At 38.5% G+C, this 17,358-nt stretch overlaps 1 gene segment (V, D, J or C); it reads left to right on the forward strand.

Annotated features, from left to right (window-relative positions):
• Window positions 1-10,786: 10,786 nt before the first annotated feature.
• Window positions 10,787-11,275, forward strand: LOC131355749 (T cell receptor alpha variable 5-like; the record flags this gene model as incomplete). The annotated part of the segment is given in 2 exon segments: window positions 10,787-10,826; window positions 10,980-11,275. Coding segments are annotated over 2 exon segments (336 nt in total), but the record flags the coding sequence as incomplete, so codon positions are not given.
• Between the last annotated feature and the right edge of the window lie 6,083 nt (window positions 11,276-17,358).

Consider the following 17,358-nt stretch of genomic DNA (forward strand, 5'->3'; position numbering starts at 1 on the left):
AAGCAAATTTCCTACTGTCCTTTTTGGAGGTGATGCAAAACTGCACACAAATTGACAGTAACCTGAACTTAGCATCAAACTGAAGCTGAAGCTGTGATGCAGCAACACTACCTGCTGTGTCACTGTGCTATCATTTTTTTGTAGTGTGGTGTTGTGCCATTTTTATAATAAAGAAAGATTTCTACCTTCATGGTACAATTTCAAATTCACTGATAACAAGTGCACTAAATTGTCCTGCTTAATTCGGACAAGACAGAGGTGCTAGTACTAGGACCACATGCAGCTAGAACTGAGCTTTCTGATTACAGAGTAATGGTGGATGGTTTTTCTGTTTCATCTTGTCCAGCAGTAAAAGATCTTGGTGTGATTATTGACTCTGGTCTTTCATTTGAAGCTCATGTAGATAATATCACTCAGGTAGCCTTCTTCCATCTCAGAAATATTGCCAAGATAAGAAATATGAAGTCACTTCATGATGCAGAGAAACTAGTTCATGCTTTTGTTACCTCTAGGTTGGATTATTGTAATGCCTTACTGTCTGGGTGTTCCAGTAGGACCATACACAAGCTCCAGTTAGTCCAGAATGCAGCAGCTAGAATCCTAACTAGAACCAGAAGATATGAACACATCACTCCTATTTTAGCCACACTACATTGGCTCCTTGGGACCTATAAAGCACTAAATGGTCTCGCGCCGCAGTACCTGAGCGATCTTTTAGTCTTTTATGATCCGCCATGCCTACTCCGATCAAAGGGTGCTGGTTACTCAGTAGTACCTCAAGTAGCAAAGGCTACAGCAGGGGGCAGAGCTTTTTCTTTCAAAGCCTCAAGGTTATGGAACAGCCTTCCAATTAGCGTTCGGGATTCAGACACAGTCTCAATGTTTAAGTCTAGGCTGAAGACACATTTGTTTAGTCAAGCTTTTAATGTATAGGTAAAGGAGCAGATCTGGAAGGTTCATGGGCATAGAGTGTCTGGTGTACTGGGTTGTGTTGGATGCTGTCATCTTACCACCCTCGCAAGTTGCTCAGGTTTGCTGACTGTGAAGTGGTTGGATGCTTTATGTCCCGGGAAGCCTTCATGTCTGTGACCTTCTGGCTCTCCCTTTTAGTTATGCTGTCATAGCTAGTTTTGCCGGAGTCCCTGCCTGCACTTCACACATAATCTTACATTGTCTTTAAACATCACATGATCAGAATCATACTTAATATCTTTCTCTTTCTCTCTCTGTCTTTCTCTGTCAAGTTATACACCCCACTCCTGAGTTCCCAGTGTTTGCCAGTTTCCATTGTGTCCACTGCCCTACCCCTGGTCGGAGTCTCGTTGCTTGGTGGTGCCCACTGATACTGTGGATGGATCTGTGTGGACCAGGAGACAGCCACGGACAGAGCCACTTGGGGACTTTCACACCATCACAGATCTGCCATTTCATCTGTCAGCTTCTGACAGCAAAGAATTAGTGTTTATAATGACCTCAGAAACTACACTGACCTAATAGTTCCTCATGTGCCATTGATTGCTGTTGTAGAAAGGACATTAATCAGCTACAGTTACGTTGTTTACTGTTTAGTGTCACCCAAATGAGGATGGGTTCCCTTCTGAGCCTGGTTCCAAGGTTTCTTCCTCATATCATCCCAGGGAGTTTTTCTTTGCTACTGTCGCCACAGGCTTGCTCATTAGGGATAAAATAGTTTAATAATTATTATTAAACTTATTTCTAGTTATTTAGTTATTTTTTATTTTAATTTTTCCCCTCCCCTTTCTCTGTTTTTCTTCTTTTGTAAAGCTGTTTTGAGACAATGTTACAATGAGACAATTGTAAAAGGCGCTATACAAAATAAATTGAATTGAATTGAATTAAAGACAAGGCTCAGCTCAATCCTCATAGCAGAATTCCACAATGCCAGTGGATATATATACACTATATTGCCAAAAGTATTCGCTCACCCATCCAAATAATCAGAATCAGGTGTTCCAATCACTTCCATGGCCACAGGTGTATAAAATCAAGCACCTAGGCATGCAGACTGTTTTTACAAACATTTGTGAAAGAATGGGTCGCTCTCAGGAGCTCAGTGAATTCCAGCGTGGAACTGTGATAGGATGCCACCTGTGCAACAAATCCAGTCGTGAAATTTCCTCGCTCCTAAATATTCCACAGTCAACTGTCAGCTGTATTATAAGAACGTGGAAGTGTTTGGGAACGACAGCAACTCAGCCACGAAGTGGTAGGCCACGTAAACTGACGGAGCGGGGTCAGCGGATGCTGAGGCGCATAGTGCGAAGAGGTCGCCAACTTTCTGCAGAGTCAATCGCTACAGACCTCCAAACTTCATGTGGCCTTCAGATTAGCTCAAGAACAGTGCGCAGAGAGCTTCATGGAATGGGTTTCCATGGCCAAGCAGCTGCATCCAAGCCATACATCACCAAGTGCAATGCAAAGCGTCGGATGCAGTGGTGTAAAGCACGCCGCCACTGGACTCTAGAGCAGTGGAGACGCGTTCTCTGGAGTGACGAATCGCGCTTCTCCATCTGGCAATCTGATGGACGAGTCTGGGTTTGGCGGTTGCCAGGAGAACGGTACTTGTCTGACTGCATTGTGCCAAGTGTAAAGTTTGGTGGAGGGGGAACTATGGTGTGGGGTTGTTTTTCAGGAGCTGGGCTTGGCCCCTTAGTTCCAGTGAAAGGAACTCTGAATGCTTCAGCATACCAAGACATTTTGGACAATTGTATGTAATGTATGTATTTGTTTACTATGTGCTTAGGACTGGTTCATTAGTGCACTGCCTTTTTCTACTGTTTTGCACAGTGTTCAGTGGGAGAAACATGTAAAAAAGTTTTGAAATATTATCTTGTGATAAATAATCAAGTATTTAAGTAATTAAGGTAATTTTGTGTGTTACCATTTCCAGGATAGGACATGATGTAGAACAGGACTTTCTTAATGGGCAATTCAGTAAGAAAGTGGATCTGTTCATCTCCTCTGCTGCTGTATCAGACTCTGCACTATACCACTGTGCTCTGGAGCCCATAGTGACAGGAAATCCAGTTGCACTGTAAAAAACCTTGACACCGTTTTGTTATATTGACATTGCCAATGCTTTTAGAGAAAGTTACATGCCCTTTTTCGTGGGATTCTCTCTCCCATTCCATGAAGCTCTCTGCGCACTGTTCTTGAGCTAATCTGAAGGCCACATGAAGTTTGGAGGTCTGTAGCGATTGACTCTGCAGAAAGTTGGCGACCTCTTCGCACTATGCGCCTCAGCATCCGCTGACCCCGCTCCGTCAGTTTACGTGGCCTACCACTTCGTGGCTGAGTTGCTGTCGTTCCCAAACACTTCCACGTTCTTATAATACACTGGACTCTAGAGCAGTGGAGACGCGTCCTCTGGAGTGACGAATCGCGCTTCTCCATCTGGCAATCTGATGGACGAGTCTGGGTTTGGCGGTTGCCAGGAGAACGGTACTTGTCTGACTGCATTGTGCCAAGTGTAAAGTTTGGTGGAGGGGGAACTATGGTGTGGGGTTGTTTTTCAGGAGCTGGGCTTGGCCCCTTAGTTCCAGTGAAAGGAACTCTGAATGCTTCAGCATACCAAGACATTTTGGACAATTCCATGCTCCCAACTTTGTGGGAACAGTTTGGAGCTGGCCCCTTCCTCTTCCAACATGACTGTGCACCAGTGCACAAAGCAAGGTCCATAAAGACATGGATGACAGAGTCTGGTGTGGAGGAACTTGACTGGCCTGCACAGAGTCCTGACCTCAACCCGATAGAACACCTTTGGGATGAATTAGAGCGGAGACTGAGAGCCAGGCCTTCTCGTCCAACATCAGTGTGTGACCTCACAAATGCGCTTCTGGAAGAATGGTCAAAAATTCCCATAAACACACTCCTAAACCTTGTGGACAGCCTTCCCAGAAGAGTTGAAGCTGTTATAGCTGCAAAGGGTGGACCAACGTCATATTGAACCCTATGGATTAGGAATGGGATGTCACTTAAGTTCATATGCGAGTCAAGGCAGGTGAGCGAATACTTTTGGCAATATAGTGTATATATATATATATATATATATATATATATATATATATATATATATATATATATATATATATATATATAAAATCCACTGGCATTGTGGAATTCTGCTATGATATATAAATAAATAGATATGAAGTACTCTGCTTCCAAAGCAGAAGTTCCTGGTGTACACATACAGAGGAGAGGAAACTGTTACTTTGTGACAAACCTGAGCCCAAAGACCATCAAGTCCAACAATTATTAAATGTAATTATACTATACAAACTGATTAAACTGTATATTGAAAAATCCATCAACCTTCACCTAAATGGTTATGTAAGCAATATTGTCCAATACATATAACAAAACAATTTAGATTTTTTTTACATACAGTGATATGAATTATGGACTGATCAGCATATTAATAAAATTGATTAAATTACAGACATTAAATTACAGACATAAATCTCTTACCAGCTTAAATTTAAACAAACATTTTCAGTGAATAATCAGTCTAAACCCAAGAAAAGCCATTAATGACATCAAACCAGTTCAACCAACCAGTCACACCACAGTCCAGCCCAGAAGTCCAAATTCAAATCTTTAACCAGCCATACTTCAAAGAGAAATCTGTGTTATGTTTAAAAAAATCATTTGCTGCTGTCTGGCAAGCTGCTGGCTCACTGAAATATTTTATCTGCATGCCTGTAGCCTGAGCTCATCATACATTCAGTTTGCATGAATGTCATTAACTCATGCCATCATGTCAGAGCTTAACAACTACCCCTTTAAAGACCAATAGAATTATATATATATATATTTATATATATATATATACAGGGGTTGGACAATGAAACTGAAACGCCTGGTTTTAGACCACAATAAATTCATTAGTATGGTGTAGGGCCTCCTTTTGCGGCCAATACAGCATCAATTCGTCTTTGGAATGACAGATACAAGTCATGCACAGTGACCAGAGGGATTTTGAGCCATTCTTCTTGCAGAATAGTGGCCAGGTCACTACATGATGCTGGTGGAGGAAAACGTTTCCTGACTCGCTCCTCCAAAACACCCCAAAGTGGCTCAATAATATTTAGATCTGGTGACTGTGCAGGTCATGGGAGATGTTCAACTTCACTTTCATGTTCATCAAACCACTCTGTCACCAGTCTTGCTGTGTGTATTGGTGCATTATCATCCTGATACAAGGCACCGCCTTCAGGATACAATGTTTGAACCATTGGGTGCACATGGTCCTCCAGAATGGTTCGGAAGTCCTTGGCAGTGACGCACCCATCTAGCACAAGTATTGGGCCTAGGGAATGCTATGATATTTGCAGCCCAAACCATCACTGATCCACCCCCATGCTTCACTCTGGGCATGGAACAGTCTGGGTGGTACGCTTCTTTGGGGCTTCTCCACACCGTAACTCTCCCGGATGTAGGGAAGACAGTGAAGGTGGACTCATCAGAGAACAATACATGTTTCACATTATCCACAGCCCAAGATTTTCGCTGCTGGCACCATTGAAACCAACGTTTGGCATTGGCACGAGTGACCAAAGGTTTGGCTATAGCAGCCCGGCCATGTACATTGACCCTGTGGAGCTTCCAACGGACAGTTTTGGTGGAAACGGGAGAGTTGAGGTGCACATTTAATTCTGCAGTGAGTTGGGCAGCTGTGGTTTTATGTTTTTTGGATACAATCCGGGTTAGCACCCAGACATCCCTTTCAGACAGCTTCCTCTTGCGTCCACAGTTACTCCTGTTGGATGTGGTTCGTCCTTCTTGGTGGTATGCTGACATTACCCTGGATACCGTGGCTCTTGATACATCACAAAGACTTGCTGTCTTAGTCACAGATGCGCCAGCGAAACGTGCACCAACAATTTGTCCTCTTTTGAACTCTGATATGTCACCCATAATGTTGTGTGCATTGTGCTCTGTTAATTAAACCTTCACACTCTGCTCTTACTGGTGGAATATGCAATCAATGAAGATTGGCCACCAGGCTGGTCAAATTTAGCCATGAAACCTCCAACACTAAATTGGCCAGTGTCCAACCCCTGTATATATATATATATATATATATACACAGCACAGTTCACTTCATATGGCAGAGTTGTTTGATCCACTTTATAGAACATCTGATCCTCCTCATTGAAATGCTTGAGAAGTAGTTGAAGGAACCCAGCAGCATTGACATTTGCAATATTTTTGCTTGATGTTTCCATTTCTGTGAAGATGGTTTCCATCTTCCCTGTCTTGTCTTTAGACTTGAGGAATGAAACAACTCTGGAACATTTATTTGCTATGGCTTTGTCAGCTATGCCCAGGCCTGCAAGCTCTTTAAAATGTGTCCTCATGCCAACTGTCTCAAAATAAATATGGCCATTCCTCCAAACCAGACTTAATTCCACTGATAATGTCTTTTCTCTGAGTGAAGAAGGTGGCCCTCATCATATTCTCAATACCCTTGATGTCATGGCATCTTTCTTTTTACTTTTTCTTTATTTAACTGTTCTTGTGCATCTTTTTGAGATTCAGGTGTTTCATCAGGTGGTAGCTGCACTGGTTGTCAGTTTATACATCCATAGGTGTCTAGTCTTCTCCTCCTGGGTTGGGTATCCTCTCCTTCACTGGTGCCAGTAGCTTGTCTTTTCATGAAAAGTGAAGTGGTTCCTCTCCTCAAGTTATCCACTCTGCTCATCATTTGTTTTGTGATTCAATGAGGCCCACTGCCTACAGTTTCACCTTCAATGACATCTCTGAATGCCACCGGATACGCCTTTACCATCTTTCTTGCAATCTCACTTATGTGTTTCTCCCCAGGTGTTGGGCATATTGTTAAGATTTCACTAACAATCAGTTGAATTATTTGAAGTCTCTCACTTGTTGTTGGTTGCTTTCCTGTTACTAGCTTTCTGATGATGGCAGATGGCACCTTCTTCCAAGGAATTTCAGTGAGTTTGAACTTGAAGAGTTGTAGCCACCTAAAGGGTTGCAGAAGAAACAAACAAAAAAAAATTAGGCTGCAAATTCAGATGTGACATATCAAATTTCCATTGATCAAAGATGTTTCGTAGGACACCATACATTTTGTTCATGTAAACAGCTAGTGTATGTTTATAATTTCTAATTTGCAGGCCAACCTGGAGACCATTTAATTTATCAAATTAAATTAAATTAAATTAACAATAATTATCAGTGCAAAAACTGAAGAAGATGCATTCTGCACAATAAAAGTGTGTACTCACCAGAAAGGGACATTTTGTTAGGCTGTGTTTGAGGACTGTCACAGGTTGTATCTGAGGACAGCTTGTTTCTGGGAAGACTGTCTGACACATCTCTTTGGCCTTAATAAATGACACACAATATTATAATAATATTATAATATTATTATTAATAATATAATAATATTATAATAATATCTCTTGGATGTAGTTCAAGTCGTCTAGCTCCTGGACTCCTAATTCCTGAAGAACCTCAAAAGCTCAAGTTCCATTAGTTTTGGAAGAGTTGATTTAATAAAAGAAGCAAGAGCACTCCTTCAATCCATGACTATACAGGACAGATGAGACCGACAGTTTAGTTTCTCACATCATTGATTTTATGTATAACTATATTTTATGTAGTGACTATTAGTGGTAAAAGGGACTTGAATTACTCTAGCCCATACAGTAATTTTAAGGTAAATGCTATAAATTTTAGTATCGTAAACCAGTGTTAAATTTCCAGATCTCTGGGGAAGTCTAAGCCTCACTGATATTGCTCATACATTGGTGTATTTATTGCAGTTTACTTTAGTTTACGGAGTGTGCAGCTTTACTTTTGAGGTAGTGTTGAGGTGGAGTAAAATGGTCTAATCTTTGCATCTCAATAGCTCCTTATATATTTAACCTAGTGTGTCTTGTTAAAAAAAATCTAAAATAGGGTACTACTATTCTGACAGAGGTGTATAGTCTGGAATGATCTTTACTTTCTTTCCATTTACTGTGAGTCAACAATGCTATGCTTCAGTGAAATGGCTCTTGTCCTAAAAAGCTTGTACACAGGTAATGGATAATAATTCACATTAAGTTCTGCTTTTCTGCACTTCATGCTCAGCCTTGCCTCTTTCACTTAATATAGACCAAACTCTGGCAAATCTGACACATCATGAGGTGTATTAATGAAGTACACATGCTTCTCCTCCTTCACCAGTATGAGTTAAATTTGTCCAAATTCATTTGACTTGCCTTGGCTCTAAAAGATAAAGAGCCCAGTGCCTTTCCCCTGTACCTCTGTAGTTGCCACAATATTGGGTTCTTTGACCAAGGTTGGTCCTCCAGCAGTGCGCACTCCATTACTGTACAGTTCAGCATGGAAAGGAGTGGAGTTCTTCACCACCAATAAAGGTGCAAAAAAGAAACCTAAATGTAGGTATGCTTGTAGCAACTGGTAGCTCCTGTTGAGTGTTTGACATACATTTTTGAAATTTTGTGTTCTTCGGACACATCTTTTGAAGTATGAATGCTTGCTTTCGAACTGCATTATCCATAACCGCATTAGTGGGCCAAAATTCAGAATCAATGCAGGGTAATGAGTGAGGTAATGACGCTTTGGTTTCAGTTTGTGTGTAGGAAACAACTCTTTCCTTTCCTTTCCACGGATCTGAACATTGAGAAAAGCAACCTGAAGTACTGATATTTTAGGGACACAAATCAATTCCACTACCTCAATCAGTTGGACAGTCAGCTGCCATACATGATTCTCTGTATCTGTGATCTTTTCACCAATTATAACAGGTAGAAGCCTCAGCAGACACCAGTTTTCTGTTGCTTGGCCACCTAGTTTTATACCCTTTTCAGAAACTTTTGAGGGTGTAGAATTACGGTCAGATCCTTGGTAACTAAACTGCCTGATCCTAGTTGTGGATATCTGAAGAATTTCTTCACCTTGACAAAGTAGTTGAGGTAAATGGCAAGGTCAGATGCCACTACACCCTCAAACAAATCATGGCCAATGCAGGGTGGGAGGCCTGGCTGGCAGACATGAAAAAAAGCCAGAGAATTAAAGACAGAGTTAAATTTCAAACCTCTGACTTCACGTGCATCACCATTTTGCACCTCTTGAACAGTGTCATTGTAGTCTTGCATTGCCGGATCGGAGCCTGGTGTTCCAGATTGTCTAGCTCACTTCTAGTTATATGGAAATAGCGGCAGAAATAGTGACATGTACTAAAGTTTTCTGTGAACCCACCAATATTATGTGAACCCAAATTATTGCCTGAAATGCAAAAGACTGATGCCTTCACAATGTTTCCATGTGCATTCAGTCCATTTGTCTCCAGTTCTTTAAGATCTGATATCACTGGAGAGAACACTTTCTCATGGCCAAAATGTTTGAAATTAGCTTCTCTTTTGCTAGAGTGAAGTAGACCCCAAGCATTTCGTGTTTTTACTTTGCAGAGCCAAGGGGATTAACCACCTCAAATCCATCTTGTTAAAGTATTACCTTTAAGGTGACACTTGGCTCTGTAAACAGAGGATTGGATTTGAATACCAATCCATCACACACATAGTTTAAAATAGGATGTGTACTCTCATTCCCATATATACAACATTCTTTCCACAGAGCAGGATCGTTCAGCAGAGCTTTTAATGTATCTTTTATGGGAAGATCCTGAGCACATAGGGAAAATTTTCCTCAAAATAATGGTTTCTCTTGTACTCTGTGGAAAGGAGAGAGCTACAGGATGCATGAAAGTCATCTAAATTCTTCAAAATATCCAAGGGTCCTCCTCAGGTCTATCTGTAGCAGAGAGCTACAGGATGCATGAAAGTCATCTAAATTCTTCAAAATATCCAAGGGTCCTCCTCAGGTCTATCATCAACTGATCTGACAGGCTTTCACCAATACAGGACTGAGACTCACTAGGAACTGAAGCATAGTATGCACTAGAGATATGCAGAGATGTAGTGTGTTTGTGCTTCCTAGATAGGTGGGATGTAAAAGATGTTTTCACTGAAAAAGTGTTATCACAGTTTTTGAATGGGCAACGAATCTCCTCTCTTTTCGAAATGTGAGATTTCTGGTGAAACCAACGATTTTTTAAGATCAATCAGCTGTTTCTGACAGTTAGGAAGATCACATATAAAGAGTCCCTCCTGAAAAATGGAAATTTTATGGTTATTCAGAGTTACAAACATTCTGTGGTGTTTTACCGTTGACATGTAAATTCACAGTATATTTTTGTAAAATTAATAATATTCTGTGTATTTCAAAAATACAGGAAAAATCTGTAAAAATTAACAGTCAGATTTTTCTACAGTGTGAGAATGAATCATTTCATGAAAGCATGTTGGTTTAAAATATAATATGTTGTGATTCAAGTTCAAGCATCTAAGTAAATTTATCTAAAGGGAATTGTGTGTGTGTTTAATCCCCTGATAATACAGGAAGTATGTCAAGTGAATATAAAATATTTCTCAATGGTCAGTTCGGTTTAGTTGTTGCATTTTTTTTAAATGATTTCAACATCTGTTTCCTTTTAGTTTTTCTTTTTCATTTCTTTTTCTGCTTTACATTAAATGTTGTATTTTTCAAAAAAATCTCTAACCTTGTGTTGATAGAGTCTTCCAGTCCACCTCACTCCTGAATGTAAAGCCACACACTGGTGAGACTGTCATGTGATGCTGTGGGGTGGAGCTTCATGAGCCTTCATTATTTTAACATATTATTGTGCAGAAAAACCTCACAATATTTCATTCAGTGAAAACGATTCATCATGTTTACTGTTATCTTCATGTGTCTGTGGCTTTCACTAGGTGAGTTTTTGAATTTTTGTTATTTTAGAAATATGTGCTGAATTAGTGATTAATTAGTCTGTGTGTTGTAAAGGCAAAATATGAGTCTGACTTATGCAATTCTGGCTTTATTATGTAAAGTTTAAAAACATTGTGTTCTCTTCTCTATGACAGGTGACTCCATGGCAGATTCAATAAAGCCACTTTTCACTCATAAAGTTGTAGATGAAGGTGATGATGTTACTCTGTCCTGCAGCTACAAAGACTTCAGTGATACTGTACAGATTCTGCAGTGGTACAGGCAATATCCAAAATCTAAACCTGAGATCCTTCTTTATATTTTTGAAAATGGAGATCTAAGTCCCAACACTCCCCCAAGAATGTCTGCTAAAGTTCATGAAGATAAACAAGTGGATCTAATCATCTCCTCTGCTGCTGTATCAGACTCTGCACTATACTACTGTGCTCTGAGGCCCACAGTGACAGGAAATCCAGCTGCACTGGACAAAAACTTTCACACAGTTTTGTTATATTGAAAGTAGTTCAATTCTGTTAATTTTGAATTTACATGACATTATTGGGGATTTATAAAGAGTTATATTTTTGACACATGTTGGATTACAAGCGATCCTCAGTGATCAATCTTTGCTCTGTTGCTGGTCTTGGATTTTTATTTTTTTTTGTTTTATATTACTATACTGTATGATAACTTTCAAGTTAATAATCTTAGTGTTTGGTTTCCAAAGTTCTTAGGTATGAATTGTAAACTGCTTAATCTTTCTGAATATCATAAAAAACTTTGCTGATGCACAAATCTGCTTTAAAGCACATTACAAATCATATCTTCATGTATGCTGATGACAGTACAGTGTTGAGCCTCATCAGCAAAATACTGAGTCTACATACAGGCAGGAAGGTGAAAGACTGGTGTAGAAGCATTAATCCATAGGCGGAGTTCTCAGTTTCCTACAGACATATGAGAGAAAACATAAAAAAAGACATAAAAGGCATCCTGTGCAGCTGTACCATTGTTTAATATGAAAAGTGCATTCTGTCTCAAGACACTACAACAGATAGTGAAAACCACAGAAAACATCATCAGGGTCTCTCTTACTTTAATCAAGGATCATTACCAGAAAGTGTACATTAATTAAGCCATCAGTTTTGTGAACATCACCTCCCCCTATCAGAATCTTTCCTCACCTGCCATCTGGCAGAAGGAATAAGAACATCTGGACAGAACATCTGCTAAATTCTGTAACAGCTTCTTCCCCAAAACAGAAGTAATATAAATATATCTAATCAGCTTGATATGTTCTCTGTACAGTGTATAGATTGTAAAAGTGTAAGTGTATGTATTAAAATGTAAGTTTAAAATTATGTGGAAACAGAATCAATTTCAAGTTTCAAATCAATCAAGTTTTGATTTCTATTTGTAGCTTGGTTTCATTCATTTTAGTAGTCAAATAAGTCAGATTATGCAAAAGTCAAATTTAATTCAAGATTTATTTATTGTTATTAGTGACCCAAGATTTAATCCTGAACAGCATCACTTCCTGGGTGTGGCCTTCTAGAGACGTGTTCCCTCCTGTGTACAGTTCAGCACATACAGCACTATTATACAGAATCCTCACAGAGCTGTGTTCAGAAATGGATCAACTATACAACTTACTGTACATAGTGAGATACATACCACTGATTCTCACTCTAGTTACAGGTAATTCATTTTCAGCAGTTAATTGAGGGTATTAATTAATACTCATGTCTTATAGGATTTTTTTATTAGAAAAATCTAGAATTTAGAATGTATTTATTACTTGTCATTGTTTTCAGTATTACAAATACTTATAAAAATAAATTTGTTCCTTATTTATATTACTACTCTTACTTCTCTCTTACTTCTCTACAACAGGAATTTTTGCTGATAAAATTGGGCCGAAGGATGAAGATGCCAATATTGTCAAGAAGGAAACAGACACTGTTACTCTGAAATGTTCATATGAGTCAAGCAGTAATTATGTTTGGCTTTACTGGTACAAACAATATCCTAACAGCGCACCACAGTTTCTATTGTATAAAAGTGCAAAGTCAGCAATTTCAGCTCAGCACAACCCCTCTGGCTCTCGATTTAAAGCAGAAACATTCTCAGACTCTACTAAACTTACTATCAAAGATCTGCAGATCTCAGATTCTGCACTCTATTACTGTGCTCTTAGAGTATTAACACAGTATCACAGTGATACAGAGTCATTGAGAGACTGTACAAAAACCTATGAAATAATTCATTTAAAGTTAAATGATAAATATCAAATACACTTCCTTTAGCAACTTATCAGTTAACCACAGACCCAAAAGACATTTGTGGTAACATATGCAGCTGAAGAAAGAGAAAAAAATAAAGAGGCACTGTGTCACTTGTTGCTGGTGTGTACTGTTTTATATTAAATTCATTGTACTTTGCTGGCCAGTTCTTCCCATGATTCATTGAAATTAATTTTTAGTCACTCATATGTACAAACTATGATTGGTCATATATTCGAAGAAAAACAATATTGTACAATTTGTTTATAGAAATATCTGCAAATCAAGATGTGTAGTATAATCTAGGGAAGAAGACGAACATTTTCTAGGTTGTCATGAAGTAACATAGAGCAGCTTACCATTTCTATCATGCTGCTCTGTTTTTTTCTAGGTATGTTCAACTTATGTTAAGACCAAGTCTAGGGTTGGGATGTGAGAAATGTGAGAAATAGCACAGGGTTATATACAGTATATAGGAGGTAGAACAAAACACAACACAGCAGTGAATTAAGGTGATACATTGTGATGTAGTGATATGTACAGCTCATTGAAACACACTGAGATTAGCTATCTGACCTAAACAAAAAAAGAAATCAACATCTCCAACAAAAATAGCAGTCATACCCGTAGTGCCAGTGAATATATACAATGTCTCAATATTTACATGTGCAAACAAAAATTAAAAAAATATACACAAGGCAGCAAAACCATCAACAAGAAGCAGATCAAACTCGTAGTCAAGGCAGGTAAAGATCGAAACCAGAATTGTTAGAAGCAAAAACACAACACACCAAGTCAGCATCGAAGTTGGGGTAACACTTAATAAATATTATATCTAATAGTATAGTAAACATTTATATCTACTGCAAGAGAGACTCAACAGTCATGTTACTCTATTTTTATAGTTGCCATTTATATTACCACTGGTATCAACTAAAACCTCAATCAGAACCAGAATATCTCCTGCTGATGGTGACACAAAAACTGAACATGACCCAAGACCATCCACCAAAGTTCCTAAAAAGGACAAAGTAGATCTGGAGATCTTTCCTGCTGCAGTATCAGACTCTGCACAGTTTTCTTTTTAGTTCTCAGACTTTGATGTTGATTTGCTTTGAATATCAACAATGATCCTTTTACATATTCTGGTAATGCTTATTGGTTGAACAATCAGACATGAAATCCATTCAAAATAAATGTTAACCTTTAATCAAAAAGAATTATTTCATACTGTTATGCTGTTATTCCCCTAATGCAGTGGCGGGCCATGCATTTCACACCTAGGCCTTCACTGGCGTCGCTAAGCCATTTTTAGGGGGGCTTTAGCCACTGCAGTAGATACTAATCAACCATTAAATAACAAAGTAAAAAAGAAATTACACTGTAAAAAATCAACTCAACTTAAAATTTTAAGGCAACTTGCTGCACAGCTTTTTTGAGTTAACTCAACTTTTAACCCAAGTAGTTGACTTAACTCAATTTACTAAGTAAGGTCACATGTCTCCTAACTTATATTATTTGTTAAGTTGATAGAGTTTTGACAGTTCAAAAGACTTAGCAATTTAATAAATGTGAACTTATGTTTTTTGACATCCCTGATTTACTGAAGCAGGTCATTTAACACAAGGTTATGAAAAAACTGCATGCTTAAATTTTATTTTAAACCAAAAGTAAAACATTACAGTCACATTCCTTAACTGTCAAGTAATATTAAACTAAAAGAAATAAAAATAAATTAAAATCGTGACATTTCAAATGTACACAATATTATAAAGCAATAAGTATAGCTAGAACATTTCCTTTTAAAACGTTCAAATGTTTTTCAAACATTATAATCTGCAAAAAGGTAATATTATAAACTTTACCTTTTAAAATGTTTTTATAATTTCAAAAGACTCTAGTGCAAAATTAGCAGTTTTACAACTTTTTCTTTGGATTTGTATTGAAAGTGCTTAAACATGGCAAAATGGCAGCTCAACAGCAGCTTCTCAGAACCATGGAATCATAAGGTGAAGGATAAAGATTACCTAAGTGGCTTTTTAGCCAAACACCTCACAATAGTCATAGAAGAAGTTTAGTCTTATGGGACTATACCCTTGCAGAGCAGTGAGTCCCCATTTCCAGAAACACCTTCTCAATCACCTCAAAAGTGTACTTCAGATTTTTTGGGTACTGAAAATCCAAGGCAAACAGAAGGCCAAACCGGTAGGCAACAGCAGATTGCAGATCTGGAGCATCTTGCAAAAAAATTGCTTCTTCCAACACAATGGCAAAGTTTATGACACTGGGCAAAGTGGTAGGGGCGTCATTATCTTCGATCACAATAAGAACTAAAACGTTCATCAAATAAAGAGTACAGAAAAATCACTTTTGAGATCCATCTTTTCTTTGTTGTTATATTTCTTTTTGTACCATAAAAGTCTTGGATCCTATTGGATTAATGTAGACAAAATGAACAGAAAACACTTAAAATCCACTTAAATCCTTAAAATCAGTTGTATCTGAGATATGTAAGTAAAGCTAAATGATAAGATTAACAGCTGTATTAGTTGTTTCTACAGAGGTTGCTTATTCTACATGTGTAGAATTAATGCAACATGCTCACCAGACATGTTTTGAACAGTGGGATGAATGTTCACAGAAAAATATGGGGAGACCTTCCAGGGCAGTTTTCTGTTGGTGAGCCACAATATTTGAAGTCTGAAAAAAAAGGTACCAAAAATAAGGACTTATTTCAAAGATTTGTGATGTAACATTTAATGTTAGGAAACGTCTAATGATGAGACAAAGATTCAAATTAGAAGGATTAACTATAAGATATCTTTTCAGCCTAAGTTCAAGATTGAGAACCACTTATGATAAACAATCAGCCTGTGTGCAATTTAGGAAGTCATCTTTCTTCAAAAAGAAGAATCCCTTATTTTTCTGCAAATACAATAGCAAAAGGCTCTGATATATCTATATTTTCTTTAAAGAGTTAATGTTTGTCATTAACAGGTTACCTGTTGATCTAGCTTGTTCAGAAGCTCCTCCATCTCTTCTCCAAAAAGTCCTTTTTTTGCTCTATATAACTTACTGATTTACTGATGCCTTGAATGTATCAAGAAGGTTCACATTGGTGATGCGTTTGAACTCATTACAGATCTAGAGAAGAAAAAAAACATCTGGCCAGTAACATTGCTCAACAGACTTCATAAGACTCACAACAGACATGTGCAACCAACAAGTAATATTAAATTATCAACTAGAGTTAATTATTTATTTTTACCTCATTTGGAAGAAACAAGGCAGGCCATCGTTCCAGCAGATCAGACACCATCGGTACTGCCTCCACAATTTCCTTTCGTCAAAGGCAAAATGTCTGGTTCATTTTCTAACTGATGAGTACTTCGTTTCTATTTTTCTTCTTTAACTCCTCTACTAAGATGAGCCTTTGCTCTTCCAGAGAATCATCAGACTGGCCTTTGGGATGATCTGGCAAGTAATTAGCCTCTCCTCGCTTAGCCCTTTTCACAGTGTTTCTCTGTTTGTCTTCATTTCCCCCATCTCTTTTCCTGTTGATGCTGACTTCATGGCAACCAGCTGAACGCAGTTTGGATCTGTAATTGCCAAGTTTGAATTTTATGCTTGTTTTCCAGCCATCATATCCTTTGCCTGTGCCTGGCTCTGTAAGGCAGGGATGCTTCAGTATAAGGTCAGAAGCTACAGACTCAATTTGCTCAGGGAGTGGGTATGCCTTAAAAGCAAACATTGCCTCTGCAATTTTCTCCAAGATGTGACTCTTCATTTCTCTTGGAAAACTTAAAGCTTTGTTTGTCTGTGCATAAACATCATTGCCTTTGCGAAGCCTTATCTCAGCATCATACAAAAAATTAGGAATTGGAAAGGGTGATGGCCACTGTGTGTACTTCTCATGTAGCTCTGGACAATAGGTGATGAATCCTGGGAAGAGGTTGACACACTGGCAGTATCAAGGACGGAAAAAGATTGTGCATCAGAGTCATCAGGAACAGATGAATCTTTGTCCCACACAATTTTTTTAACACAGTCCTTTCAGCAGGCAGTTCAGAAATGTCTGTTAAATTACAGAGTTCATTTCCAAATTCAGGGTCCTCATACTGTAGCAAAAACTCTCCCTGAATCTGTAACTGCGATTTCAATTTTGCTTTTATATCATCCACCGAGCTAGGCAGTTCTGAACCTTGGATCTTTCTAATATTTTGGGGTGAGATGATAACCCGGAGCCACATTA

This window comes from Hemibagrus wyckioides, linkage group LG07 (assembly GCF_019097595.1).
Source record: "Hemibagrus wyckioides isolate EC202008001 linkage group LG07, SWU_Hwy_1.0, whole genome shotgun sequence".
NCBI classification, from domain to species: Eukaryota; Metazoa; Chordata; class Actinopteri; order Siluriformes; family Bagridae; genus Hemibagrus; species Hemibagrus wyckioides.